Raw genomic sequence first — 27468 nt, forward strand, 5'->3', positions numbered from 1 at the left:
GCTCCCTGGTCAGCAAATGGAAAAAGCTTCCCACATTCTGCCATTTTGATACCACAGAATCATGGAACAGTTTGGGTTGAAAGGGATCTTAAAACTCATTCAGTGCCACCCCCTGCCATGGGCAGGGACACCTTCCACTGTCCCAGGCTGCTCCAAGCCCTGTCCAGCCTGGCCTTGGAAACTTCCAGGTGTCCAGGGGCAGCCACAGCTTCCCTGGGCATCCTCTGCCACTGATATTTTCCAGTGAAACCCTGTTTGATATTTCAGTTGCTTAAACTTAGTAGGACAGATTTCCCCCAAAAACCAGGGGGAGCTGTGGAAGGAGAGCTTTGGGGCAGCAGCAGCAGGAGCAGTCAGCAATAGATATCCCTGCGTGAGCTGAGCCCATCTGGGGTGATGGGCTGTGCTGCCCCCCCTGCTGCCTTTCCAGCTCCCAGAGCAGCTCCAGGGGCTGTGGTGGGATGTGCTGCTGTTCATGTTCTGGGAGGCTGAAGGCATGGTGCTGTCAAAGCAGGAGATGTGTTACTGTGCAGCAATATGTACTCCAGGGCTTCACTGCAGTTACTCAGTGCCTCCAGGATTTACATCCCCTCTGCCATAAATCAGTGGTAGAACAGCCTGGCATCTGTAGTCTGATCTCCTAGTTTTATCCCTTCTCCTCGAGCCTGTCCACTGGGGCTGAGGGCTGCCAGCAGCAGTGTTGAGCTCCAGGAGATAATCAGATGAAGACCTCAGCCAGTCCAGGGGCATCACCACTCTGAAAGGAGGGTTCTGTCCAGAGTGCTGTGAGAGCAGAGCAGGGCTCAGGCAGGCAGAGTCTGACAGGTCATTCAGAAAAGCACTTCCCTGCTCTCCTGGTGTCTGATGATTCCTCCTGCTGTGAGGATTCATGGAAACACTCCAGCACAGTGGTTTCCAGGCTCACGAGGATGAGGGCAGAGCACAGGGGCTTGCCAAAGGATCTGAGGTGCCATGGTGGCACTTGGGGCACAGTGGGGTGGAACAGAGGGGACAGTGCCCCAGAACAACCACCAGAACCAAGACCTGCCCCAGATCAAACCCCTGTCCCAGCCCATTTGGCCTTGACAAGCTGGGGGTCCCACCCAGAGCAGGACACTGGTCCCTGGAGAAGGGGGTCCCAGCTGAGGTCACCACAGTGCTCCTTCCCTCTCTCTTCCACCCAGTCCTGGTGTCACTCTTTGTCCCCCCTGTGCCCTACAGCTTTGACAAATTCATGTTTTTCCATGTCTTGATGCTCTTGTAAATCAGTAGCCAGCTGTGAAAAGGCTCCTGGCCTGGCTGCTGATGCCGTTGTGTTCCTTCTTTCCCAATACAATTTAGTATTCTAGGGCGATTTAAATATTTATTATCGGTGATTAAGATATTACTACAGCTTTATTAACCTCATTAGAGAATAAGCAACTGTTAAATCTTAGTCACAAAAGCAAAGGGCAGAATACAAATGTTTCCAATTGCCATTGATATGGAAAATGCATAGAGGGGGCAAACCCTGCTTCTGTGTTGGTGGCACAAGTCAAAGTCAGGTTTGTAACCACTGAGCATCCAAAAAAAATCCTGCCTCAAACTGGGAGCCTCAGGTTTCAAAGGAGAAATATAAATCAGTTTTCAAGTGGTTTTACCCCCAAGCCTGTGGTGCTCTCAGTGAAACACTGTGTTTGAGGGTTCCATGGTGTGTAACTCTGTGTCCCTTGCAGGTGGACAGTGCCATGTCCCTGATCCAGGCAGCCAAGAACCTGATGAATGCCGTGGTGCAGACAGTCAAGGCCTCCTACGTGGCGTCCACCAAGTACCAGAAGTCCCAGGGCATGGCCTCCCTCAACCTCCCGGCTGTCTCCTGGAAGATGAAGGCTCCAGAGAAGAAACCCCTTGTCAAGAGGGAGAAACAGGACGAGACCCAGACGAAAATCAAGAGGGCATCCCAGAAGAAGCACGTGAACCCCGTGCAGGCCCTCAGCGAGTTCAAGGCCATGGAGAGTATCTAGAGAGCTCTGGCTCGAGGGTGTTTTTCTCTAGCCCACTACTGCTACTTCCAGAACTCTACTTTTAATACCCTAAGGATTTTTCAAAAATTTACTATTCCTCCAAATGTATTTACTTAATATAATTTTGATAACTTTGTTTAGATTACCTGGGGAGATACTTAAATTTCTAAGTCCTATCAGTATATCTTCAGCCTGCAGAAGTGTGGTAATTTAGATGGCTTTTAGATTACAGGGGTGGATTTCTAGCTGGAAACTGTTTTTTATAATCTTGCTTTAAATGAAATATTCTATAACCAAAGAGGATTTTACAGTAACACTAACGGTTAACACTAATACTGGATCATGCTACACAGAGACTCAGTTTATCATGGTGATCAAGAGAGAAAAATTAGATTTTTTGTTGAAAAAAAAAAATTAATGAAAGTATTGTATGTGATAGTGTATCTGCAGTGGGGGTGGAGAGGGAGCAAGCTCAGAGGAGTTTGAAATTGCAGCAGGCACCGGCTGTGTGAGCACAACTGGAAAACAGCTGGAAAAACGCTACAGCCGTGCCTGGGCCGGGCTTTGCTGAGGATCGTGTTGGGAGCTGGGCTGGGTGGTGCCCTGGGGCCGTGGTGCTGCTTTTCCTCCGGGGGTTCCCCTGTGCTCCTGGCACCGCTCCCTCCCGAGGGGCTCCCGGGGCCGATCCCTGCGGAAACCTCCCCCGGTGTGGGCGGCCGATCGCTCCCTTTGATATGGACGGGAATTGTAATGCCTGGTTACAAATTACTAATGTATTTTGCTGCGGGACACTAATAAAGTTGCTTTTCCCAGCTGGTGCATTGTGGTGCTGTGAATGGAGCGGGCCCAGCCCGCCCATCGCCACCCCCCCGCCATTCAGATGCAAATCAGCTTTGTGCTCATTCCTCATAATTGCTCTGCATCCCGCCTTGGGCTTCCAGAGGCACCCAGGAAATCGTGTTTGCTCAGGCTGCAATTTAGACTGTACATTATTTGTGATAACTATAGCTACAAGGTATAATTTCACTGTCTTATTTAAATTTTATGAATTTCAGTGTGTTTCACACATCCCAGTCGAGTCGAGTGCAGGGAAGCGGTGCCTGCACGGGGCAGCACGACCGTGTCTGTTCCCGTGGAGCTGGAAAAGCCTGGGCTGGAGTCAGTGTCTAAGATGCAGCTCCATTTTAGAGCTGAACCTTGGCACTGAAATGTTATAATTTTATTTATCTCAATCAGCTCATAATTTACTGTATTAAGGTTATTGCTGTCATGTTACTGTAATGCTGATCGTAATTAAGGTAAATAGTTTTTGAGATATTTTTGCCAAATGTATTATGTGTTCAAGCATTTTAGCCTCTTGAGTACAGCTATTAAACAGTGGAATGATGGGCTATTTTCATACACCCTTAACATGTAAACAGGCTTGGAGGGGGAATTGTGCTCCACTGCCATTTGGGGGTTAACAGGCTGTAGGTCTTCTTTTAGAGAAAATTATTAACTAAATTTCTACAATATGGGGCTTTTTTCTCCTGGTATTGTCTTAAAGGTGACGTTCCCTGAGCTGTTTAGGGAGTACATCCAATGCCTCCCTCCAATACAATCTATTAATGAGCTTTAAAAATAACCTTTATTAAGACGTACAGAAAAACTTACACTTATTTATCTTTTAAATACATCTTAGTTTAATTTACGCTACAAACATTGAGTATCAAGAAATTAAAAGTAGTTCCCCTGGTGACAGCTACAGCCCCAGGGGGTGCAGGAGCAGCAGGAACGCCATGGGGACAGGAGGCCGAAAAACCTCAACTCACATATTCTTTGTACCGAGGAATTGCTCCTCTGGGAATTGCGTTTGGGTTTGGAGCAGAGAAGGGCATCGACGTGAATCGTTACTGGTGTAACACTTTAATTGGTGTAACACTCTCCCCTTAGAAGCGGGGGGATTTTGTGTCATGAAGTCCCAGTTCCAGTAGCTGGTGTAACATTTAATTGCTCCGTTCGGGAGTGCAGCAGTGGATGGAGGGGAGAAAACGCCTCTCCCCTTAGAAGCGGGGGGATTTTGTGTCATGAAGTCCCAGTTCCAGTAGCTGGGGACGGGGTGGTGACAGCGGGGCTGGGGCCAGAGCGCGGCAGGAGAGCCCCACGCCGGGGCAGGGCAGGGCAGTTCCTCATCCCGGAGCGACCCCAGCCCCCGCTCCAGCCCCGCTCCTGGTCCCGCCGGCACCTCCGGGTTCTTCAGCACCAGCCCAAGACCCCGGAGTTCAAAACCCAAAAGCGCCGATCCCGTGTCAGGAAATTCCAGCCCTGCGCGTGAAAGCGGCGCTGGAGCAGCGGCTCGGCGAGGGGGTCCGGCCGCCAGCGAAGCTGTGACTTTATTAGGGAGCCAATTGGAGAGAATTACAGTAATTACTGCTCCATGTAATTAAGCGCTGGGGAAGGGCTCGTGCTGTCGCTGTCGCTGCCGGAGGACGATGCTCGGCTCCGGCGGTGAGCGAGGAGCCAAACCCCACCTTCCCAATTCCCTGCCCTCCGGGGAGATGGGGCACCTGCCGTGGCTTTGGGCAGGGAAGGGCTGTGGGATTTCCCTACTCACCAGCTCCCCACGGCTGCTCCCCAGGCATTGCCTGGAACATGCCGGAGTACTTGCTGGGGGGTTTGGGGGGGTTTTTGCAGTGAAGATATTTCGGTCTGGGGTTTTTTTGCAGTGCAGTGGGACAGGAGCTTTGCTGGGTCTGTGCCAGAGCCCGGCAGACCTGGCAGTGCAGGGATCTCAGGAAGTTGAACCCACATTATCTTCTAATGCGTATTAGTGAAACCATATTAAATCCTCAGGAGATAAGTCTTATTCCAGATTTCAAGTGCTCTTAATTCAATCCCGCGGTGAATGGAGCCACGTTGAATTTATGCCTCTTTAATTGTGTGTGAAGTTTCCGTGCCACGATTTAATGGTCGTTAATGAGCGCCTTTCCCACTCCGAGCTCTCCCTGCTCCCAGCGCCTTTGGGATGTGTCGGGAGCGGGATAGGAGAGGGGAGCGGGGCACCCCGTGCTGTGTTTGCTTACACGGGTGCTGGGTCCAGACCAGGCCACGGCAGCCAAACCTCAAACATAAAATTGAGGAGAGAGCAGAGAGGGAGGGGAGGAGCGAGTGCATTCAAAACCCCAACAATGGGGTGAGAAAAGGAAAAATCGAGTAAGGCACATCGGCGCTGCGGATGGTGGGGGCTGGGGAGTGCCCCAGGGAGACACAGCCCCTGGACTCTGCTCTGAGCCCTTCCCTGCCTAAAGGCTGCCAGGATTTGGGGAGCTCAGGCTGAGCCAGCAAGGCCCTCCTGATGCTCTTGGGGTGCAAGGGGAAGGAGCGGGAGCTGGTCCTGGCCTGGCCACCTGTGTGACAGCAGCGCTTAACACTTGAGCCCCTCTTGAAGCTCGAGGAATGGGGGGGCCCTGTTAGCTCCAAAATTAAGGATGGAAGTGCCCATCCCACCTCCCAGACCTGCACTGGGAAGGGGTCCAGTGAGCCCTACCCAAGGTTTCCATCTGCTGCAGGACCTCCCACCCCTGGGGCTGCTCCAGCCCTGCCTTTGCTTCGAGCCTGCAGGAATTTGGGGGATTCCCAGCACAGCGGGGCTGGCTCTGCACAGGGGCTGGGGCAGGATGGCCCAGCCCTGGCCCTGGCCCTGATGGGGGAGGGCCAGGCAGCTGCAGCAGCCCTGTCATTACCCCGGGCTGTGGACCAGCAGCGCCATTTGGGACACAAAGCTGTCATTAGTGGGGACACCGGCCTGGGCTGGCATTTATGGCCAGGGAAGGCAGCCCAGGGCTCGCCTGCACTTCTCTGTCTCCCTCTGAGGATACATGGCCATGCACACGGAGGAATGGGCTGCAGCCCCCAAGGCTGAGTCTTGGCCACAGCTGACCGTGGCACAGCTCTTGATGCCCTCTGAAGTTCCATTGCTGTCACCACCTCCCCGTGCTACTGGCTGCACTGCCAGTGCTTGGACATGACTCCTGAGACCTGCAGGAGCTGCAGAGGGGGTGGCTACAGCCCAGGGGGTCCCTCTGGCCACCCCTCTTTGGGCTCGTGACCCCCCTGCAGAGCCTGGAGCCCTTTGGGCAGGGGGCACTGTGTGGGTGTGGGGTCCCTGACGGCAGCACTGCCCAAGACCTCACACAGCCTCTGCCCCACAGTGCCCTGCCAGGGCCCAGTGCCTCAGGAGCAGCACTGCCAGGAAATTGTTATTTGTTGTAATTTTTTGGCCTCCTTTGAGTGCTCCACATCCTTGGCTGTCACTCTGCCGGTGTGCGGGAAACAGCCCGGGGGACCGGGACCTTCCTGGGCACTTCTTGCTGCCATCCCAGGCCACAGGGGCCATCCCAGGCCACAGGGGCCATCCCAGGGCTGGCACCAAGTGGCACTGACCAGGAGCCACCACTTGCTCCCTCCAAAGCTGTCCTGGAGGCCCACGGGCACCTTTCCATCCCCAGGGCCAGCACAGGCATCCCGTGAGCCTCTGCTCAAAAACTTGTCAGGTTTAAGACTTTAAGGAAGAGCAAATTGGGTTTTGGCTTTAGGGTTGGACAGGGAGGGCTGCTGGTGGCTTTCTCCCTGGCTCATTCCCTAAGGAGGCGTTAGACAATCCCCACCTTAAATCCAGCTGTGACACAGTGACAAAACTAGGCAGGGGCTGAGAAATCCCTGTGCTGATCCCCTCCAGTTCTGCTGGATCCCTGGCTGGCCTGGCATCACTCCAGAGGCTCAGGTTTCCAGCAGAAAAGCCCCTTCCCATCCTTGTCCTGGCTGTTACCATCAGATATATATATATTTTTTTTTTTAAACCTACAAAGCAAAGTCTTGGCAAGGCTGGCTGGGAAATGCATTTCAGATAAAAATAGGAAAAAAATTAATGCTGGAAAAACAGCCTAAAACCCCAAAAAGAGAAAGATCAAAAAAGAATCGATAGTTATAATCAGCCCTGCTACTTGACAGTGACAAGTAACACGCTGTATAAGGGAGCCATAAATATTTGAGCACAAAGCCCAGAGGTTGCAGGGTCACAGGTGGGGATGGATCTGGTGGCATTGGTGGCAGAGCCCTGCAAGGGCTGGAGGATGGAAGGGACCAGCTGGGCTGTGCCAGGCCTGGAAGAAGTGCAGGGCTTCAAACATCCCCTCCTGACAGTGACACAAGCATGACCCCCACAGGAACACCACTTGTTCCCTTTCTGCAAATCCCAAATTCCCCAGCTGAGCCCCCAGCTTGTTCCCTCCATTGTGCAACTCCGTTCTTCCAGCAGTATGCCATGAGAACAAGACATTCCCCACACCCCAATGTATTTTAATAACAAAGTTGTTGGCACACAGTGCTGGGATCTCGTTTAGTCCAGCAGTTTATTCCAAAGTGCACCTGCACCGGTGCCATCCAAACTTGCTGTCACCCTGAACTCCCTGGAATTGGACAGAACCCTCAGTTTCACCTCAGTTCCTGGATGATAGTGTTAATAGAGCCCAGGAGCTCCCTGAAGTAGCCGTCCTTGTCCCCTTCCCTCTGCTCCTCAGCCGCCAGCTCCTCGTACTCGCTGCGCAGGAGGCTGAGGGTGGTGCCCAGGGCGGGGTCCCCCCGGTAGTGCTCCCTGCAGAAGGCCACCAGCACCCCCACCAGCTTGAGGACCTTCTCACGAGTGTCGTGCTCGGGCATAGCCAGCAGATTGGGCACCAGGGCACACCAGCCCTGCTCCACCACCGCCGGCACCAGCCTGACCTGCTGGTACTGCTGGATTTTCTCCTCCATCTGCTCTCCGTGCTGGGAGTCCTCAAGCAGCATCTGTGGGAAGTGGTGGAACACAGATTAATGTCCCTGTCAGAGAGGAACTGCTCCCAGGAGGTGACAGTAGAGGAGGATGCGTGTCCTGTACCACCTACCGTGGACAAGGACTTGCCACAGAAGACCAGAGCGAGGTTGTGTCCTGGCTCCCTGGCCACAGGGGCTGTTTGTTCACCCTGGAAAACTCCCAGGGACTGGGGGTTTCTTTGTCACACAGCCTGGGAGGGGACTCAGGGGCAGGAAGCTCAGCAAGACTTGTAAAGTCTCTTGTCTGATGCTTTCTCCTGCTGATAGGTGCTTGCAGCACTTAATGAACATCATCACTTGGCTCTGTGCTGCTCCTCCCAGATGGGGATCTCAGCCTCCTCCAGCACAGCCAGACCTGCCCCTGCCAGCCTGGTCCAGTCCTGAACCTCAGTACTGAAATTCTGCAGGGGGCTGGGTCCCTTACAGTGAGAGAGACCAGCCCAGATGGGAAAGGGGACCAGGGGGAGGAAGGGAAACTCCCCCACACCACCCTGTGAGCCCTTTGGTGGAGAGGCTGTTGATAGCATGAGATTTCCAGACAGGGACATGGAAGGACAACACCAAGGAGACCTTCCCACTGCTGGTCCTTCTGAGAGCTGCCTGATGATGTGCAGGCAGGATTTGGAGTGAAAAGGAAGGAATGTGGCAGGAGGAAGCATTCAGAGCCCCAGTGACTCCTGTTTCACACTGAGAGCTGCCAGAGTGCTTTATGATTCCGAACCAATCCATCTGACAGTCAGCCAGCCCATCCCAAACCTGCCACCCCAGCTCGGAGCAGGCCCCCAGCACCCAGGGTACAGCATTCCCAATCCAAAGAGCAGCTAAAAATCATTTTAACATAAACCCAAGAATCTGCCAGGCTGTGCCTGTCCCAGACCCATGGAAGAAGGAACAGATGGGGCTGCCGGAGGGGAGAGCTGGGAAATGGGCAGTAGGATCAAATGGGAATGGTTTGAGTCAAAATGCCCTTGTCTGCTCCTTTTCCATGGAGCTGACAGGATCATGTTAGAGTCAGCACCTGATAAGATTTCAGACCTGCTAAAATAATTTGCACCTTTACAAAGCCTCCTGGAAAATAACTGATTTAACAGAGAGGTGCTGCTCTGCTGTGCCTGCAACCCAGGTATTAAAGCAGCCATAATCTGCAGGGCAAATTGGCCATAAACTGAGCCAGAGTGGATTTAATTCCCATTCTCTGGAGTCAGGGAAATGCACAGACTGAACAACAAGCCATGGCAAGGAAAGACAGGCTTTAAACTGACACTTACAGCAGTAATCCAGGGTATTTGAAAATAAAACATGGAATGTGGCAGGCTGGGCTCCAGCAAGGGACGTGCAGCAGGCAAACGGCTCTCTGGCAGGCAGAGACACAGCAGGGCTGGCCTGTCCCTTGGCCTTGGCTGGACACCACAGCCCAGGGCCAGCATTTCCTACTTGTGTCCTCTGTGTCCTGTTGTTTTAAACACTCTCGGGAGGAAATGGTACAGTGACTTGAAGGCAAACAAAGGTTTCAGCTCCTCTGGGTTCCCCCAGGCACTGGTATGGTGTTGGCCAAGGGGCTGAAGGGGACTCATCCCCACTGATGCTGGGCTGGCTCCTCCTCATCCTCATCCTGTGAGGATGTTCAGGTCTGGCTGGGTTTGGGGGCGAAGGTGGGGAGTGCCTGGCCACCCCAGCTCTCACCTTCTCCATGATGAGGTCGTAGAGCAGTGTCACCACACGGACACGGAGGGGCTCCATCCCCTTTTGCCGGAAGAGGCTCCTGAGCACCTGGAGGCCACCCATCTTGAGGAACTGCTGCTGGGCATAGGGGAAATGCCTCAGCATGGAGGACAAAGCAAAGAGAGCCTGGTGGAGAGAGAGAGGGCAATCAGCAAGGTGGCCATGGCCACCCCATGTGGCATTGCTCCTCTTGATGGCACCCCATGGGGACAGCAGAAATATGCTCCAGCCCATTTGTGCGGAGCTCCACGGAAAATGCATCCCAACCTCTCCTTGCTGAGGGACATCTCCAGCAGTCCTGTTTGCAATCCCAATCCACCCCAGCTCTGTGAGGCTGCCAAATTGTGGGTGCTTCCATCCAAAACCCAGTCTGGGCTGTCACTGAGGGGCCAGCCCAGCCCCTGACAGTCCCAACCCCATCACTTCTCCATGTTCACCCCCGCAATGGGGTGAGGAGTGTCCAGCACCACCCAGCAGAGCCTGATCCCTGCGAGGTGATTTGGATACCGGGGTGATGTCCCCACACCCCCACAGTCAGAGGACAAGGCCATGATGTTGCCCAGCCCTGGCCCAGGCCCTGGCAGGGTGCAGCCCCACGAGCCACCAGCCAGAGCCCAGCACGCCGCGGTGCCCCAGGGGCTTGGCTCGGAGCCGAGGAGGCAATTAGGGCCAGCCCAGCTCTGCCTGTCACGCTGGCTGGCTGTGGCAGCGCGGCCGGGCCGCCCGGGGCAGGGGACGCGCTGCTGTCAGGGCCGGCCCCGCTCCCCACACGCGGGGCCGGGCCGCGCCCGCCCCGCACCGCTGATCCGAGCTGACAGCCGCGTCTTCCCCGCTCCCGTTTGTTTCTATTTTCCATTTTCCGCGTTGCTGCTGGTGAATTTGAGATGCTGCTGTCTCCCTTTTGAATCGTGGGCCAGAGGACGGCGGAGGGAAGGGATGCACTTTTGGCCTCGCTGCCGTGCAGGGCTGTGAGCGCCGGGGCGGAAAAACCATCGGAGCAGGAGCCCGGGGCTGCTGCCCTGTGCAGGAACGGGCTGGGCCACCAGCCTGGCCTTGGGATCCGCTCTGGAGACACAGGACACTGCACACAGCACAGGAGCTGCAAATTAAAACCTCTGTCCTCCTGGAAAAGAGGGTTCAACCCTTGGAGGGTCTCGGGCAGCTGTGTGTGAATGTGGACAATACTGAGCCCACCTCTCTCATTTCTGCAGGGGCTGCCAGCACGATGCACTCAGGTTCACTGGAAAGAACTACTCTGGTTCACAGCAGTGCTGTGAGAGCCCCTGCACGGCCAGCCACCCATCCCCACCCCAAAAGGAGCTCTGGTTTGAGCCACCTGCACTCCTGGGAGGAGTTTCTGAGCAAGGAACATCCCATAGGATCTCCTTACATCCATGGCCAAGTGACACGGCATTCCACAGCTTTCTCCTATGCCTTTCACTTGCTGGAGGACTCTTGTCAGGGTTAAAAAGGAATGTATTTTAGGGAGCTTATTACAGGTGAATGGAAGAGCCAATGGTCTCCCTACCTTGCTGGACCCCTCATGCAGGAGGTCCCTGTGGAAAACAGGGCTGGGGTTTGGGAGCAGCCAGGTGGTGTTACAGAGGTGGCATCACACACTAAAGCGAGGGTAATGGGATCTCATGCTCCAGGGAATACAGCAGGGAGGGAGGGAGGGGGCGAGGAAGCCCCCAGCCCGATGGACAGCACTGCACATTTGGCTTGGGGCTTTCGGTGCTGCTTCTTGCTCCAAAGCCTCCGCCAAAGGCAGGACACAGGGCTGGCTGCAGCAATTAGCTCCTCCAAACATCAGCTCCCATGTTTGTCAGGCTGTGATGGCTGTGCTGCCGTGGGGACCCTTGCTGTGTCCCCCAGGAGCTGTGGCACCATGCTGTCCCCACGGGCTGGCAGAGCCACCCTGAGTGCCATTGCTGGCACTGGGGGGACACCCACAGAGCCGGGGGAGTGCAGGCTCCACCAGTGCTGCTGGGGTGGTTTGGTACCCAGGCCCCCCTTCTGCACCCCTGGGAGTGAAGCCCACCCAGTGCAGGGAGCAGCGGGGGTCCCACACTCTCCAGATGTCCCTGTCCTGAGGGTGTTTACACGGAGCTCAGCACAAACCCAGCTTTGCCCAGAGGTGCAGCCCCACTCCTCACCTTCTTCCTGACAGCCAGGGGTTGTTCTGTGGCCAGGATAACCAGGAGCTTCTGCAGGGCACCCCCCTCGATGGCTTCAATCTGCACTTTGGGGTTGCTGCAGGGATGAGAGCAGAAGGCAGGTCACCAACAGAGTGGGGCAGGGCAAGGTGGAAAACACCCTGGTCTGGCTTGTACCAGCACTGGGGTGGCAGCAGGACCAGGACAGTGATTGTCCCCTGTGCTGGCACTACTGAGGCCACATATTGAGGGCTGTGCCCAGTTCTGGGCCCTCATAGCAAGAAGGACACTGAGGGACTGGAGAGTGTCCAGGGAAGGGAACTGAGCTGGGGAAGGAGCTGGAGCCCCAGGAGAGGCTGAGGGAGCTGGGAAGGGGCTCAGCCTGGAGAAAAGGAGGCTCAGGGGGGACCTTGTGGCTCTGCACAGCTCCTGCCAGGAGGGGACAGCCGGGGGGTCGGGCTGTGCTCCAGGGAACAGGGACAGGAGGAGAGGGAACAGCCTCAGGCTGGGCCAGGGCAGGCTCAGGGTGGACATAGGCAGGAATTTCCCCATGGAAAGGGTGCTCAGGGATTGGGAGGAGCTGCCCAGGGGGGTTTGGAGTACCCATCCCTGGAGGTGTCCCAGGAAGGGCTGGAGGTGGCACTGAGTGCTCTGGGCTGGGGACAAGGAGGGGATCAGGCACAGCTTGGACTCAGTGGTATGGGAGGGATTTTCCAACTTCAGTGGTTCTATTTAATTCTATTTCCACTCCACAGTGGACATGAACAAGGGTCAATCCAGATTGATCCCAAAATAAAATCCCCCAGTTCCCACCAATGCTGGCTCATGGTTATGGAGAAGGTACAAACCCTGCAGCCACCTCATGCACACCTGAAATGAAGGCAGCAGGGATGGGGATGGCACACTGGGTCACCTGGGCCTTCCCACCACACCCTCCATGCCACCTGGCTTCCCCTGGCAAGGAGCCCTCCCCTGTGGCTCCCTGCTTCTGTGAATCCTCTCACTCCACATCACATCCACTCCTGAACAGCCTTCATATTCCAGTTCCTGCTTCCCCCTCTCTTCACTTGCTGCGAGCATGCTGATCACCCACACACCTCTCACAGCAAGAGCTCCTCTCCAAGGACTCCTGTGGATAAATCCACCCTCCTGCCTGCCAGGACAGCTGAAACCTCAGGTCAGGATGTCAGCAGCTGCCCAGGGACACAGACAGACACACAGACAGACCATTCCCCCCATCCCTGCTGACACATTACAAGCCCACTTCTAATGCATCTTGGAAGGTGGTGGAGCCATCAGATGCTGGAGGCTCCCTCCTTGGCAGGGCTTTCACAGTCAGGGCACAGTGTGCCAGCTGTCTGATCCCTGATCCCGGTGCTCTCACGCTCCAGGAGCAGCTCCACCCTGCAGCCTTTGCTGGGCTCTGGAGCAGCAATAGCACTGTGCCAGACAGAGGTCGCCGGCCCTGCTGCAGCACCCGCAGCTCCCACTGCTCCCAGGGAGCTGCTGCAGCAGCCACGGCCCAGCCCCTCCAGGAAATGACACACAGAGACAGGCAGGGTCACAAAGAAACAAAACCAGAGACAAATGGGGCTGGGCAAGGAGCAGCTTGGAGTTAAAACCACTGCTCAGAGCAAAGCTGGTGTGGGACTTCCCAGCTAGCAATACCAGGCTGACCTCAGGGCAGGAAAAGGGTGTTTGTTGAAAACCACCTTTGCTTTCTCCTTCCTCACCCGCTAGCTGCAGCAGACATCCAGGCACAGCCATGGCACTGGCACTCTGCTGAGGTGGGGGCATCTGTGACCAGCCCAGACAGGGCAGGAGGGAGCAAGAACAAACCCAGGAGCTCCAAGATCCTCCTGCACATGAGATTTTGGCAGCACAATTCTCAGACCCCCATGTACCAGCCCTGCAGCATCCCTGGAAGCAAACCAGCTTCTGCAGTGCCTGGGTCAGGTGAGACCTGACACATCCACCATGAGGAGCCCATCCCCAACCTCCCCATGCCAGGAGGTGCAGAAGAGTCTGCTCCCACAAAAACAGGATGCAATTTTCCACCCCAATATGTTGTGCAATGATCCATCGATGGCATCTCTGAATGGCTGGGCACTGATTTGGGGAGTCAACAGAGACAAACAGCACAAGCCCTAAAACTTCACTTATCCCCACGCCACTCCTGGGCCCAAGGCCATTTCCCCCAGCTCACAACGGGGGCTTTAATTCATCTCCAGCCAAACCTGCAGCCACAGCCATGGCCCCAACAGTATGGGGTCCAAAACCCTGATCCCATTTCATGTGCAAGTCCCTCTGGGCAACGGAAACCAGAGCAAATGCAGAAGCAGCTTGCAGGAAGGCACTTTGAGTAGAAGTGCACTGAAAAGACAATCCCCTGGGCTGGAGACCTCCTGGTGCTATTCAAGGAGAATGGCACATTTGGGATTTCCAAGCTCTTTTGTCACATCTCTCTAAAATAAATAATAAAAACTCTTACAGTAAGAGACACGACTGAGAAATTGGTATGCCTTTAATACTTGGCTGGTCACCTGGAGGATTTGATCTAATTAAAATCTCTGAACCATGGAGCTTTTGCCAAGGAGCAGCTCTGGAGGTGAGGGAGCCTTCCTGGCTGGTGGGTGTGCCGCTCGCTTCTCAATGCTCCTGTTGCTCTGTCTCTGCTATCAATGGTCCTGGTTTCAAGCTAACAAAAAAGCTTGTCTAAAGGTTTGGAAAACTCAGCAGAGAGCTGTACAAATTACACTGTCAAGCCCAGGGAAAAGCAGCCTGAACAAAATAAACACAATGAGACAGACTGTGGAGCGCATGGGAAATTCAGCCGTGCTAATCTGTTAATGGAGACAGGATGGTGGCATCTGCAACAAAATTCACTGAAATGGGAGTCTGAGGCTGCGCCAGAGCTAAGCCAGCCTATGGTGACATCCCATAATGCTGCAGTGATGGCACAGGTTTGGGTGTGCTGCACTGATGAGATCAACCAGCCCCTATCCCAGGTGAGGAACAGCCACAGGCTACTGGAACTCAACACAAGCCCATGCAGCTTCCCAAAACTGCAGCTGTTCAGTGTGTGTGCTCAACAGCCCCAGTTTGCTCTGGGGGGGCCCAGCCTGGCTGTGGGGTCACAGCACATCCCCTCCAGATGTGGCCCTTGCTGCACATCTGAGCTCCTTGTGCCTCCCAGCCATGCTGCCCACATTGTGTGCATTTTCACTGGCAACTCCTGGCATGGAAGCAGTTCCCACTTTGCAGAAGAAGGAGTTTTTCAAGAGTACTCTCTGCTAAGAGACACTCTTGTTCCACTCCTTCTAGGACGACCCCAAGTGCACAAATTTAGGAGAGACTTCTCAAAGTTTTTGCAGACTGCACATGCAATGGGTGTGGGAAGACTGAAAAGCAGCAACACAGCCCTGAGGCGACAGCAGCTCTGGAGTTAGGTGGGAACTTACAATAAGGCAGCAAAATTAGATTTAAATTTAAAAATGAAAAGAAAGAAAGCCAAGTGGTGCGGAGGGACCTGGGGACTTGGAGGCACAGAGCAGGGCAAGCAGGCAAATGCCCTCATCTCTACTGCTCTGACAAGGACAAACAGAGAATATTTATTTCATGGCCTGCTTGTTGCAGAAACTGCATGAGACCTTGGGAAAGAATGGCTGACCTCCTCTCCTGGGCATCCTGCTGAAGCCAGGTGGGGAAGGACCAAGCAGGGGTGTGGAAGGGAGTGGGATGGAGGGGCTGCCCCTGCCTGGGTGCTGGCACAGCGCTCCTCCTGCCCTGGCATCTCCCCAGGCACAGGGAGCCGAGGCTGCAGAGCTGAGCTCTGATGAAAGCCCGGTGCTGGTGCAAAGGCATGATAATCACCGGGCTAGACAGGGCTTAATGGGTCTCTTCTTGCTCAGAACCAGTGCTCTGCGGTGCCGCCTGGGAAATCAAAGCCGGGGATCAAAGTCTGTAAGTCTGTGAAACAGCCTAAAAAATTTAGTGTAGTCTATTTAGCTTGTGCTGTAACCTGAGGATCAGAAACAGGCAGCGAGGCAGCATTGCTTACCTTGCCCTCCCCCTCTTTCCCTTTCCCTCCCTGGTTTTCAGTCTGAAATCTGTTAATGGAGAAAACAAGAGCAAACCAACAGGACTGAAATGTGCCTTGTCTGGCTCCTGGGGCTCGCAGACCCTCACACCTGGGTCACAGTTTGACAGGCAATGGAAAAGGTCATTTCCATGAGCCCTGAAAACAAAGCAACACAAGGGTCACACTTGAAAAGGCCAATGACTTCTTCATCCTTCTCAGTGTTTGGATGGTTTCTGACAGCTCTTGTAAGCACAGACATGTTAAAATTATTTGACAAATAATAGATAGAAAGATAAAACAGATCATTACAGTGTCAGTAATTCCAGCCCAAACTAGAACTGTAAATCTGAGACTGAACAAGGGCAGAAAAGAGAGGCAGGGTGATCAGCAGCTCATTAATACTTGCATGACTGAATTTCAAATTGCAGGTTTAAGAATAATAAAAAAAAAGCATTCAAACAGTTCAAGTGAGAAACGACACATAAGGAGAACACGGCTTCCTTCCACACTCCAAGCTCTGGCTATAAACTATCCCTGTGGGAAATGACCATGGAGCAGCTGCCGTGAGCCAGATGGCTGTGAATCCATGACTTCCCAGGTATCCACATCTCCTTCCAAACTTCCCAGCTTCCTTCCTAAGAGGAGGATAACTGGGACAACTCCATATCAACAGCCCTGCAGCCTCCTCGCCCTCCAAAATGATACCCTGGCTCTGACAGTAAATGACACCTAAGCACAGGGTGGGTGAATCCCTTACAAAACACACATTTAACTGAGCCTTTCCACAGTCCCAAGCTATGAAAAAGGACATTTGCATGCACAATATGAGATACAGGATAATAATAAAATAACCCAAATGCCACCAAGGCTGCCTGTGACTGTTGGAGGGAGATGGAGAAGGGATGAGGCACAGTCACCCCCAAATCCTCCCCCAAGGGCCACATGCAGCAGAACTGGCCTAAAAATCCTCTTCTCCAAGCACCAGCTCAGACCTGAGTTTATCACAGACAAAGGCCTTCAGAGATACGACTTAAGGAGATTAAAAACCACCCAGAAAAATGGAGCCCTAAGTCGTTATACCGATCAAAATACAGCAGAGAAGAAAGCAGGGGTGAGGGGGGAAAACCTGACAAAAGGAAAACTAGGTTTCAATAGGCAACACAATACAACAATTTCATATGGAAGATGTGAAACATGAAAGAGATGTTAGATGTTCAAAAGCCCAGAATATAGGAGAGATATAAAAAAATCCCCAAGAAGATGAAAATCTTCATTTCAATGCAATGCTGCCTTCTCACTTTCTACCAAGCCAGGCGCTCGCTGCCGTGGCGGGGGAGCAGCGGCGTCCCTGGGAGAGCACCACGGCTGCCTGTGACATCCTGGATTACAGGGACACAGCACGGCCTTTAATGAGCAATTAGATTATGGAGTATTTGTTGCTAAGAGGAGAACAGAACTGCAGAGAAGAAATTGGAGCTGAGTATGTGGCTCTGTGATTCTGATGGGCTGATGTGATACTCAAAGCTGGGAGCATGAATCATCCCAGAGATGCAGGAACAACGTGGAAGGCACCTGGGGAAAGCTGGGGGAACCTTGGCTTGGCTTCCAACCACGTATCTGTGTCCTAGGCAAGAGAGAGGCAAGCTTCTTGTGAGCCCTCCAGCATCTCCTCTGAAAACTGGAGGACTGTTACATCCCATTAGAGAACCCCAGGCTCCCTGGGAGCACAGTAACATGGGGTTTAACTGGGAACACGCTGCTCCCAGCCACATCATGGACATGGGAATTACCTTCTGTGAGCTCCTGGGCCTTTGCAGTCACAACGCTGAGCTGGAAGTGCAGAGCTTGGTGTGGTCAGGAGCCACTGGGAGCCCTGGACCCACTGGGAGCACTGCAGGGAGGAGACACAGCTCACCTGAGCCCAGGCAGGGCAAGTTAAGTGTTTAGAACAGGAAAAAATCCGAGGAGCTGTGATGCCCTGACACAGTGTAACAGATGGATAATTAGATTTATAAAAAGAGCTGTAAAAGAAAGTAATTAAACAAAAACACAGAATAACAAATCTGCTGCAGCAAGACACCTTGCAGGGATGCAGAAAGCCCCTGCAGCTGTGACCCAACATTCCAGGCGTGGCATGCAGGAGCTGGAGCACTTGTATGAGTCAGCAGAATCAAAGAGCTGTCCAAAGCACAGAGAAAACAATGGGAACACAGGAACTGAGTTGAGTCGCCTCCTCTTCCTCACCTCTCTAGGGAGCAGAGTAGAGTGAATACCAACTCTGGCAGTAAAATATCAGGTGCCAGAACAAAACCAATCACACCAGATTGTTCTGCTGAACACACACAAACAAACTGACTGTCTCTATTTATAGCCATAAGGAAAAATAGTCCCACAAAAACAGCCAGGATCACACACAGCCCCAAAGCAAGCCCAGGCAGGAATCTCACTGCCCCAGGAGGAGTGAGGCCTCCAAGGACACTAGCAGAGCCCTTTTCTCCTGACCCTTGGCTTTGCCAGCTCTGAGCTGTATTTCAGTGCCAGCATGAGCCCCTGGTTCCAAGGACATCAGCGCTGTCACTGACCCTCACTGGGCTGCTCCAGGGGAAATTTGCACCTGGAGCTCCCACAGATCCCAGGGCAAGTAGGGGGGTGCAGCTTCAAGAGCCTGAACTGACAGCTCAGATTCTATGGGTTTAATCAACAACCCACAGACTATTTTATGATAAAATACAAAGGTTTGGGCATTTTCAGGACGACTGCCACCCCCATGTCAGCCCATCAAGGTCAGCCTGACTTCTCTGTTCTGATGGTGAAGGATGGGCTGTGCAGGCCACTCTGAGGGTTTGCCACCCCTCTGTGACACAAGGGCTGGACTAGGTGACTCGTGTCCCACCTGCAGTGGTCACAGGAGCAGCATGAGCTCTCTTCCAGCTCAGTGTGGTGAATGATTGATCCTTTAGGTAGGTGCAGGCAAGTGCTCCACAATGCATGGAGAAAGGTATCCCAGGAAATCCCCATAGTGTTCAATCACCCAAACTGATGCTTTGTTTCTGAGGGTAAATCAACCTTATGGCTCTATCTACCACACTTATGAAACACTCCCCATGGATTCCTGAAAGCCTGGTATTTACTGTAGGTCAGACATGGATCGGTGCCGAGGGATGGGCTGTGCTTCATCAGAGACTACATTAATAAAAATGAGGAGATGTTCTCCAAGTGTGAACACAACTCATTTATTTCTGTGCCATTTTAGCCAGAGCCCTCAAAAATTGTGTTGATTTCTTTTTAAAAAAATCCCAACACAGCAAGAAACAAGAACAATAGTGCAGGATTAATACCATGGCCTCGAGCTCATCCCATGTTGTTCATCACAGAGCCTTCAAAGCACCCCCTGATTTATAGACGGGGAGACTGAAATGCTCCCAGAAGCGTTGGCAGCCGCCTCAGGGTGCGAGTGTGAGTGCTGGCTCCTACCTCCCTGCTCCTCCTCTTCCTCACATTCCTGTTCTCTGCACGCCTCCAGCCTCCTGGCTCCAGATCCGATGGTGGCAGAACACCCAAGGTCCTTCCCAGCCCTTTGCTGCTGCTGCAGGACCCCCAGCGAGCCCCGCAGACCCCGCAGTGGGGCAGCTTTGCACAGAATTCTCCCCCCGAGCATGCTGAATCACTGTGGGCATCATTTCAGGCACACCAAGTCACTCGCATATTTCAACAAAACCTATTCACACGCCTTAGGTGAGATGAAAACACTGCAAAAAGCTGTCTGAAAGCACCACAAGAGCCTCGCTCCGAACGCTCCCGCTCTCCGGTGCCGATGTGACACATCCCACTAATCATCCTGAGAGATGCTAAGGGGGCCCGAGGCTGAGCCCTTCCATTGTTACTCGCTTTATTTGTTTGCTTGCTCATTTGAGCTGATTTTTCTTTAAGACAAGTGCTAATAATATCAAAAACCCGAGGAAGCCTTTGCCTGGCGCGTTCCTGCTGGGAATGCCAGCGGAGCGCAGGCACTCCGCAGCTCTTCCCGAGACACAAAGTGAAGTGTGAGAACAGGCATTTCACTCCTCTCCCTTGCAGCAGCAGCTCGGCGCAGCTCTGTCCTATTTTAACCCTGCCATCTGCTCGCAGCTCCTCCCGTCCCCGGGCAGGCAGAGCGCTGCTCCGAGCGGAGCCTCCCTCCGCTCCCACCCCGCGGCCGCCGGGTACCACGGCGGGAGGGAGGTGATGCTCCTAAAACACCCATCCACTCATCGCTCCCGAGCCTCATCCCGGCCCGTCCCACTTCTTGGCAGGCCAGGGAAGATGCTGGATCCACCCCACTGCCGTGTCACTCTGGCTCTTCCTGGTCCCAGCGGGTTTAATGGTGCTATTAGAATCGTTTTAGTCGATAAAAAGTAGATTTGTTTCACTGAGTCATGACTCAAAACCAAGACTTTGCTCCATTTACAAAAGCAAATCACCATCTTGCAAATGCCAAGCACAGATTTCAGCTCCAAAAGTGAAGCCTGGGGAATGTTTCCAGCCAGAGGGAGAAAGGAAAACTGCATCTGCAAAAGCTAGGAAACATTTTTCTCATTTGTCTTGTTTTGATAAACAGAGAGGCTATCCTGTGGAATACCATCTCCTGAAGAAACCTGATGAACTCATTCTATATCAAGCAATTTAATCATGGATTAATAGAGGGGAGAGCAACAGCAGGAGATGCCACAGGACCAGGGACTGCAACAAAACCCACGGATAATTCCAACCAGTTCCTAGGTGGGAAGCCCTCGAGGAAAACTTGGGAGCCACAGAAAGCACCAGCAATTCTTTCTGCTTTCTGATTCATCCCTACTCACCCACCCACATGCCACAGCAGAGGAGGCTGTAACTGCTACATTTAGGATGACATTTAAAAATCAAGGTTGTGCTGCTGATGGTCATTAAAAATCCCACAGCGTTTTTCAGGAACAAGTGGGTACTCACATCAGTGTCCCTGCCAAGTATCAGCACAGCAGTCATTTTTTCTAGCAACTTCAGTTAAAAGATAAAAGAAAATTGTGCCCACCTATAATTACTGTTATTACCATTGTTTTTTAAACATTCACTATATACCTTTACATTTCCTAAATACAAATTAAGAAGAAAACATTTCCCCAAACTTTTCCAAGTGTCAGATTTATCTCTTTTAACATCAGACAGCTACAATTAAGACATCTAGCCCATAAAAGCTGTCTGGGCTCCCTCAGTAACATGTCCTGACCTGTGGTCTGCATGTCCCTGGAGACCCCGTGCCTGTTTTTCCATGGGATGTGCCCTCCCTGGCTAGCCCAGAGAAGCAAATCCACTGCCCAGAGCTTTAGGGTCACTCTAAAGGGGGCTGCATCTGCTCTGAAAAGCATCTGAGGAATTCAAGGTCAGCAGTAGCTGATTTGTCTAAGGGGAGAAGGGGCTGCCTTTGACTCCTGCCTTAGCTGGAATGATTTGCCAGTTGGAGGATTCCCTGTCCCTGGCTGGATAGCCAGCTCAGGTGGACACTCGTGTAGGAGCACTGCAGCTGGGTGCCACAGATCCCATCCTCAGAGAGAGGATGAAGGAAACACTTATGAATGCCTGAATCAAGCTCTCAATGAGCCAAGGTGATCAAGGTAGTTAATAAAATACAGGAATAACTCAAAGGATTCATATGCAGGTGTAAGAAACAAGGCCATGGCAGGTACCAGAGCTGAACTGGGTGCTCAGGAAGAGTGGGAGCAGGGAGAGGAGCACTTCCAGACGGGAAGATTCTGCATAAAAGATGCAGTGGAATAAGATAATTATGCAGGAGGAAGAGAATGTCAGCAGTGTGCCTTACATCACTGATGGATGGAGAGAGCAGGTACCTTGACAAAGAAAGCCAACATGCTATTTAAGATTTAATGACCCTGAAGGCAAAGACAAAAAGCCGTCCTTTGCCACAGTGGAGAAAGGAGTGGACAGAAGGCCTCAGTCTGGCAAGGGAAGGGTTAGGAAAAGCCCAAAAGATCGTGAGATGAACAACATCTCTGCAAGGGGGAGCATTCCAACACCAGGTTCTGCCAGGCAGGAGAGAAGGGCTCCCTCCCTAGGGCAGAAGAAAGCTCCAAGAGCTGAGCATGGTTGTGGAAGGCGAGCTGCCTGCATCCCAGAACAGCTTGAAGGTGAAGGAGGAAGCGGGTTCAATTCATTCCACACTCTGGAACTGTGGAAAGACATACGCCAGGCAAATGTGAGTTGTGATGATCGCTTCCCACTGCTAGACTCCGCTAGGAGGGGACAGGGAGGTGACACAACCAGGAGTTCGCACATGTGCTGTGAAAGCGCAGGAGGAGCCAGGGCTTGCCAGTAATTGCTGGGGTGTAAAAGCCAGGCTGACTGCAGCCCCGTAAACAAACAAACCTGGCTGTGCCTCCCCATGGCTCTGCTGCCCACGGGGTCTGCCAGGGCCAGAGTGCACACCACGGGGCTGCCAGCCCTGAGGAGACCGGGTGCTGCCTCTGCCTTCAGAAGCTTCAGGAAATCGCTTCAGAAATCACTGGTCCTGCACCAATGCTTCCTGTCCAGATGGATGACTCCATGTGGGAACAGCCTGTGCTGAGTTGGGGCACAGCATCTCTGTGCTGAGGTCCATCAGCAGGACTCAGACTGAGCCGGGCCATGCACACCAGGGAGGTGGCCGTGGCCTCCAGCAGACCATACAAACCCTGCTTGGGGGTGCTGAGAAGCCGCCTGCTGTGTGCTGAGTGAGGACATGAGTGCACCGTGCTCCTCTGGCCAGCCCCTGGGGTGTGACACGCTGGCCTCTTCCCAAGCTGAGCCGCCGCTGCCTCCCGCTGACAACATCCACGTCTGATTTGTGGCAATGACATCAGTGCCCACAAACATCCTGCCTGCTCCTGCTCCTGCCCTTACTCACATCCTGCCCTTCCTGCTCCCCCAGCAGCAACGACACCAGCCTGCCACCAGGCCTCATGCTGGGCTGGCTCCCACCCCAGCTCACAGCTTGTGGCACCCAGTGGCACCAGCACAGCACGGTGACACCTTCCCCACACTGGGCAATGCAGAGTCCATGTCACAGCATGTGTGGGTGATGTCTGGAAACCATCACCCCCTGGAGAAAGGCTTGACCTACCTCCTTCCCATTTTCTGCCTATTGTGCAAAAGCAAGAAAAATCCTCTGCCTGATCTCAATCAGCCATTTTTAAGTTCCACGGTGGATAGCAGCTATTCTATGGAGTCACCTCTGCTTTGGAGATACGCTGAAAGAGGTGGAGTGGGGAATGGAATGCTCTGAGGAAACCTCAGAAACCCTTCCACTGCCTGGAGGGCTCCAGGAGAACTGGAGGGAGACTTTGGACTAAGGCCTGGAGTGACAGGGCAAGGGGGAATGGCTTCACACTGACAGGGGCAGGGTTAGATGGGATATTGGGAAGAAAATGAGACTCTTGCACAAGGTGCACAGAGAGGCTGTGGCTGCCCCTGGATCCCTGGAAGTGTCCCAGGCCAGGCTGGACACTGGGGCTTGGAGTAGCCTGGGATAGTGAAAGGTGTCCCTGCCCATGGCAGGGGGTGGGATGGAATGGGCTTTAAGGTCCCTTCCAGCCCAAACCATTCTGGGATTCTGTGATTCTCCTCTCCCAGGAGGGCTGACTGCCCAGAGGAGCTGGGGACAGACCAGTTCTCATGTTGGGAAGCATGACTTGGGCAGGCTTGGTTTAAGTTCATCTTGCAGAACCATTATGTTCACTTCCAATTCCCTCTCTTTTCTGTGTGTTCACTGTGAATTCCCCAAATGTAGCACAATCTTTCAGCATCCCTGCCATGGGATGAATCTTGGCAGGTTCCTGGGCCTCACTCACTGCTCCCTGTTTATGTCCTTCATGCTGTGCTGTGGCAGCCCAGGCCACAGGATGCCTTGGACAATCTGGGCCACACATTTATGGCCATGGACCTCTGTGTTTCACAGCACAAATTTGGGAGCCCACAGCTGACCATCACTCATTCTTGAAATGTAGGCCACAAAGCTACTTTAGTTCTGCTTTTGCTTGTAAATCAAGGGCTTACATATGTAATTGGCCCAACCTTAAGAGCAAACAACAGCAGTGGTAGCACCGTGCCAGCAATTATTCATGCCTGTAATAAATGGCTGTAAAATTGAAAGCCAGCCTTTAAAAATCTGGCTCCTCACTGCACAAACAACAAAAACTCATTTGCAGGGCTTGGCCAGGGGAGTTTTTAATTTGGGGAGAGAGATTGAGGTGGGTGAGGATTTATTTTTTCTTTTTTCATTCTCTAAAAACACCATTCATGCCCACGTTTAGGTCACGGATTACCCTGGCTACATTTCAGCACAGTGGAATAAAGCCAGTGGGAGGCACAGAGGAGAAATCTGCCCTCTGCATTCCAAGACTAGGGTGCTGGGAGCAGGCACAGCTGATCCCCATCCACTGGCACGTGGGAACAGTGAATTGTTTGCAGCCCTTCCTGCCTCCATGCTGAGCCAGCAGCGAGCCTGCAGATGAGCCACCATCCCTGGGGATGACACAGCCCCTGGCCCTCCAGCTCCAGCAAACCCTGTGCTGCTGTTCCACACCAGGACAGGGATGCTGAGCCTTGCACAGGTCCTACCAGTTAACAAGAGCATCCTAGCTGATAAATCACTCCTCAGGATCAAGGAGCAAACATCCCTCTGCCTCTTGTGCCCTCTTTAACCAACCGTGGCTGCCGTGCAGCGCTCTTGGACTTCCAGGGGCAAAGGTGTGATGAGATCATTCCTTCTGCTGTGCACATTTCTCACCCACAATGCCAGAGCAACCCCTTCTCTTCAGCAACTCTTCAGAGCAACTCTTCTAACAACTCTCCTAGCACGTGGCTGAAAATCTCCTTGGTGGTGCTGAGCAATGGCACCAGAGGAACGAGCAGAAACTGATCCCTGCTCCCTCAATACTCACCAGGCATGAGCAGATTTTTCCCACTCCAGCAGCAAATTATAGTAGCAGGGATCTTCCACATGCTCTGGACTCCCCAAGATTAGAAGGTCTGAGGCACTGACAGACTTCCTTACTAAGGAATAAACTGTTTTACATCCTCCTTTGGCATTTTTGGTTGGCTTCCTCCTGCTTTAAGCAGTGGCAGAGCACGAATGGAAGAGCTGTGTGAGAGCTGCTCTCCCTCTGCTGTGGAAAGCTTCCCTCGTCAGAAATCCCCTCTAACTACCAAGTTTCAGTTTCTTCTGAAGGAAGCCGCATTCATCACAGTTCAGAAGGGACCTTTTGGCCTAATCCCCACTAGAAAAACTGCCAAACTGATCCTCCCATCACACAATTAGCAGCCACGGAGACTTTGCTACACCGGGCGATGCGGCGCTGCTATGACAACAGGAACGGGAGCCTCGTTCAGGGTCTCATCGAGAGGGATAACGAGCAATCACGGCTCCGAGAGGAGGCAGGAATCAATGGGAGCTGTTCTGCTGCATCGGGCCAGGTACTCAGGAGCCCTGGAAGCCCGACTCGCTCTGCTACGGCACGGTCGCCGCGAGTACAACTTCTGAGGACAGGCAGATTCCTGGGGAGTAGAGATGAATATTCATGAGGGAGCTCAGTTTGGGAGAGGAAATGAATCAAGTGTGACAAATGCCGCCTATTAGGAAAAGAGGGTGGCGTCTATTTTTAGTGGAGTTAAGCAAACATTAAAGCTCACTCTCTAAGAACTCCAAATAATACCACTCCCTGCTCTGCCTCCCCATCGGCAGATAAGAATTTAGCAGCACGTTCCCACCAGCCAAAACCCGCTCGCCTCAACAGAACTTTTCCGATTTAGCCCCCGTGAGTGTTTTATAAAAATACAAGTTTTAATCTCTCATCTGCATAGGAAGATGTAACGGCTTCCACCAGGATTTATTTCCCCCCCACCCCTTCTCCAGCATCATAAGGCTTGAAGGAACCTTTTTAAGAAGGAAGAAAACGCTGCATTGAAATCTCCTAAAAGAGCACTCACGCTGAGCTGTAATCACTTCAGATGCACAGAATTATCAGGAGGAGAAAATTCATCTCACTTAGAATCAAGCCCCAATTTGAAGCAGAAAGGAAGAGGCTTGGTTTGCCACTGTGCCAAGCACTCAGACTTTTCACTGAAGTCAAAGAAGCTACAGCTGCTCTGAGCCATTGAAAATCATGCCCAGAATCTCTAGCGAAACTTGTTTGCAGAGATGGCAGCAGGCTGATAAGGATGTTGACTATTCCAAATAGGCCCATGTTATTTTATATTTTTAGAGATACTCAGCCTGCCTATTATTATTATTAAGCAGAGGTGAAATATTTACTGCCCTTTTCTAGAAATCTGTACAAATGGTGCTTTTCAGCAGGCTCCTCTGTTCTTGTGGTGAACGTTCCTTCTTTTATTTTTCAGGCTTATTAACGTCCGATTAAGGAAGACAACAATGAGAGGACAGTGGCTAACAAAAACACCACCATGCCCACAAAGCTACTTGAGAGACCTTCATCCCATAAGATAAACTGCTCCTCAGCCAAGATTATGACCAGAGCATTTGGAGAGCAGTAGGACATGGGTGGTCCTAACAGTGAGCACTTGGAAGACCCCTGGGTGGGATGGGGGGGCATGAGTCAGGGGTGAAGGACCCTTGGCACAAACTCTCGAGCTCAGTCAGGCTCTGCTGGCTCCTCCATGCACCAAGGGCCAACTCTTCAGGGCAAATGCCCAAACTCCTCCACGTGCAGCACCACATGGCCTCTGTCACCTCTCCTGTAGAGCATCAAACACAGTCTTAGCGTGGGTTTAAAAAGGAGCTTCTCTGAAATTAGACATGCCAAGTGTTTATTATTGATATCAGTCTCTCGCACCAACAGCAGTGAGACACAGCCTTTCCCAGAGCATCCAAATCCTGGGAAATCCTCTATGGCTTTGGGATCACAGGTGGTATCCCTCCCTGAGGTCCCCTCCTTGGCCTTTCTGTCCTGATGGAGTGTCCTCATGAGTCCCCCTCAGCTTTCAGGTTACAAGCTCCCCTTCCATGCAGAGGGGAAGACACCCATGGCTAACAAATTGTGATTTGTACCTGGGATAGCCTGCATGCCCAGCACAGCTGGGACCCCACCAGGACAACAGCCAGCACACAGAGTTGTCCATACATCACCTCCTGGTGCTCGGCAGGGCCATTTGTCAGGGCAGTTGGGCCCGGAGTCCTTTGAAGAGCACATCTCTGTCCGTCACCATGCCAGCCCTCAGCAACTGTTGCCATGGTTATTTCATTGGAGTGCTTTTCATCAAGGAGATGCTGCAACTGCTGAATTGTCTCTTGCAAGGGTTATATAGCAATAAGTAGCTGATAAGTAGGAATAACGGGTTCAGACTGCCCACGGAAGCCAGCGATCCCAATTATTTTTGTTTTGATCCTGCCTTTCTTTTGGTCTCCACCAGGCTCAGGTTTAAAGCGGGGGTTAGAGATAAGCAGCAGAGAAGGAACGCTTCCTGATGGGAAACGCACTTGGCTCTGCCAGGAGATTAAAGGTCTCTCCTCACACAAAGCCTCTGCTTTTCAATCAACCCTAAATAGGCTCTAACAAGGCACAGCAATCAACCAGGCAACATATATCTATCCTCACCTGTCGGCTTGGGGCGAGGAACGAGATGTATTTCCCGG

At 52.7% G+C, this 27468-nt stretch overlaps 2 protein-coding genes across 4 annotated transcripts in view; one reads left to right on the top strand and one right to left on the bottom strand.

Annotated features, from left to right (window-relative positions):
- Window positions 1-2819, top strand: part of CTNNA1 (catenin alpha 1) — a 117507-nt gene extending 114688 nt beyond the window's left edge. Inside the window, exon 18 of the mRNA XM_039699431.1 lies at window positions 1716-2819. Within this exon, the coding sequence (XP_039555365.1) occupies window positions 1716-2003 (288 nt within the window). The 3' untranslated portion in view covers window positions 2004-2819. The remainder of the gene's footprint in view (window positions 1-1715) is intronic.
- Window positions 2820-7374: 4555 nt separating this feature from the next.
- SIL1 (SIL1 nucleotide exchange factor) overlaps window positions 7375-27468 on the bottom strand; it is a 95536-nt gene continuing 75442 nt past the window's right edge. For all 3 annotated transcript variants that reach the window (XM_039699435.1, XM_039699436.1, XM_039699437.1), the window contains exons 8-10: window positions 11732-11828; window positions 9537-9701; window positions 7375-7826 (exon numbers count right to left, since the gene is read on the bottom strand). In XM_039699435.1, the coding sequence (XP_039555369.1) occupies window positions 7476-7826; window positions 9537-9701; window positions 11732-11828 (613 nt within the window). In that variant the 3' untranslated portion in view covers window positions 7375-7475. The remainder of the gene's footprint in view (window positions 7827-9536; window positions 9702-11731; window positions 11829-27468) is intronic.

Source organism: Passer montanus, unplaced genomic scaffold (genome assembly GCF_014805655.1).
Source record: "Passer montanus isolate IOZ18808 unplaced genomic scaffold, ASM1480565v1 scaffold133, whole genome shotgun sequence".
Classification (NCBI taxonomy): Eukaryota; Metazoa; Chordata; class Aves; order Passeriformes; family Passeridae; genus Passer; species Passer montanus.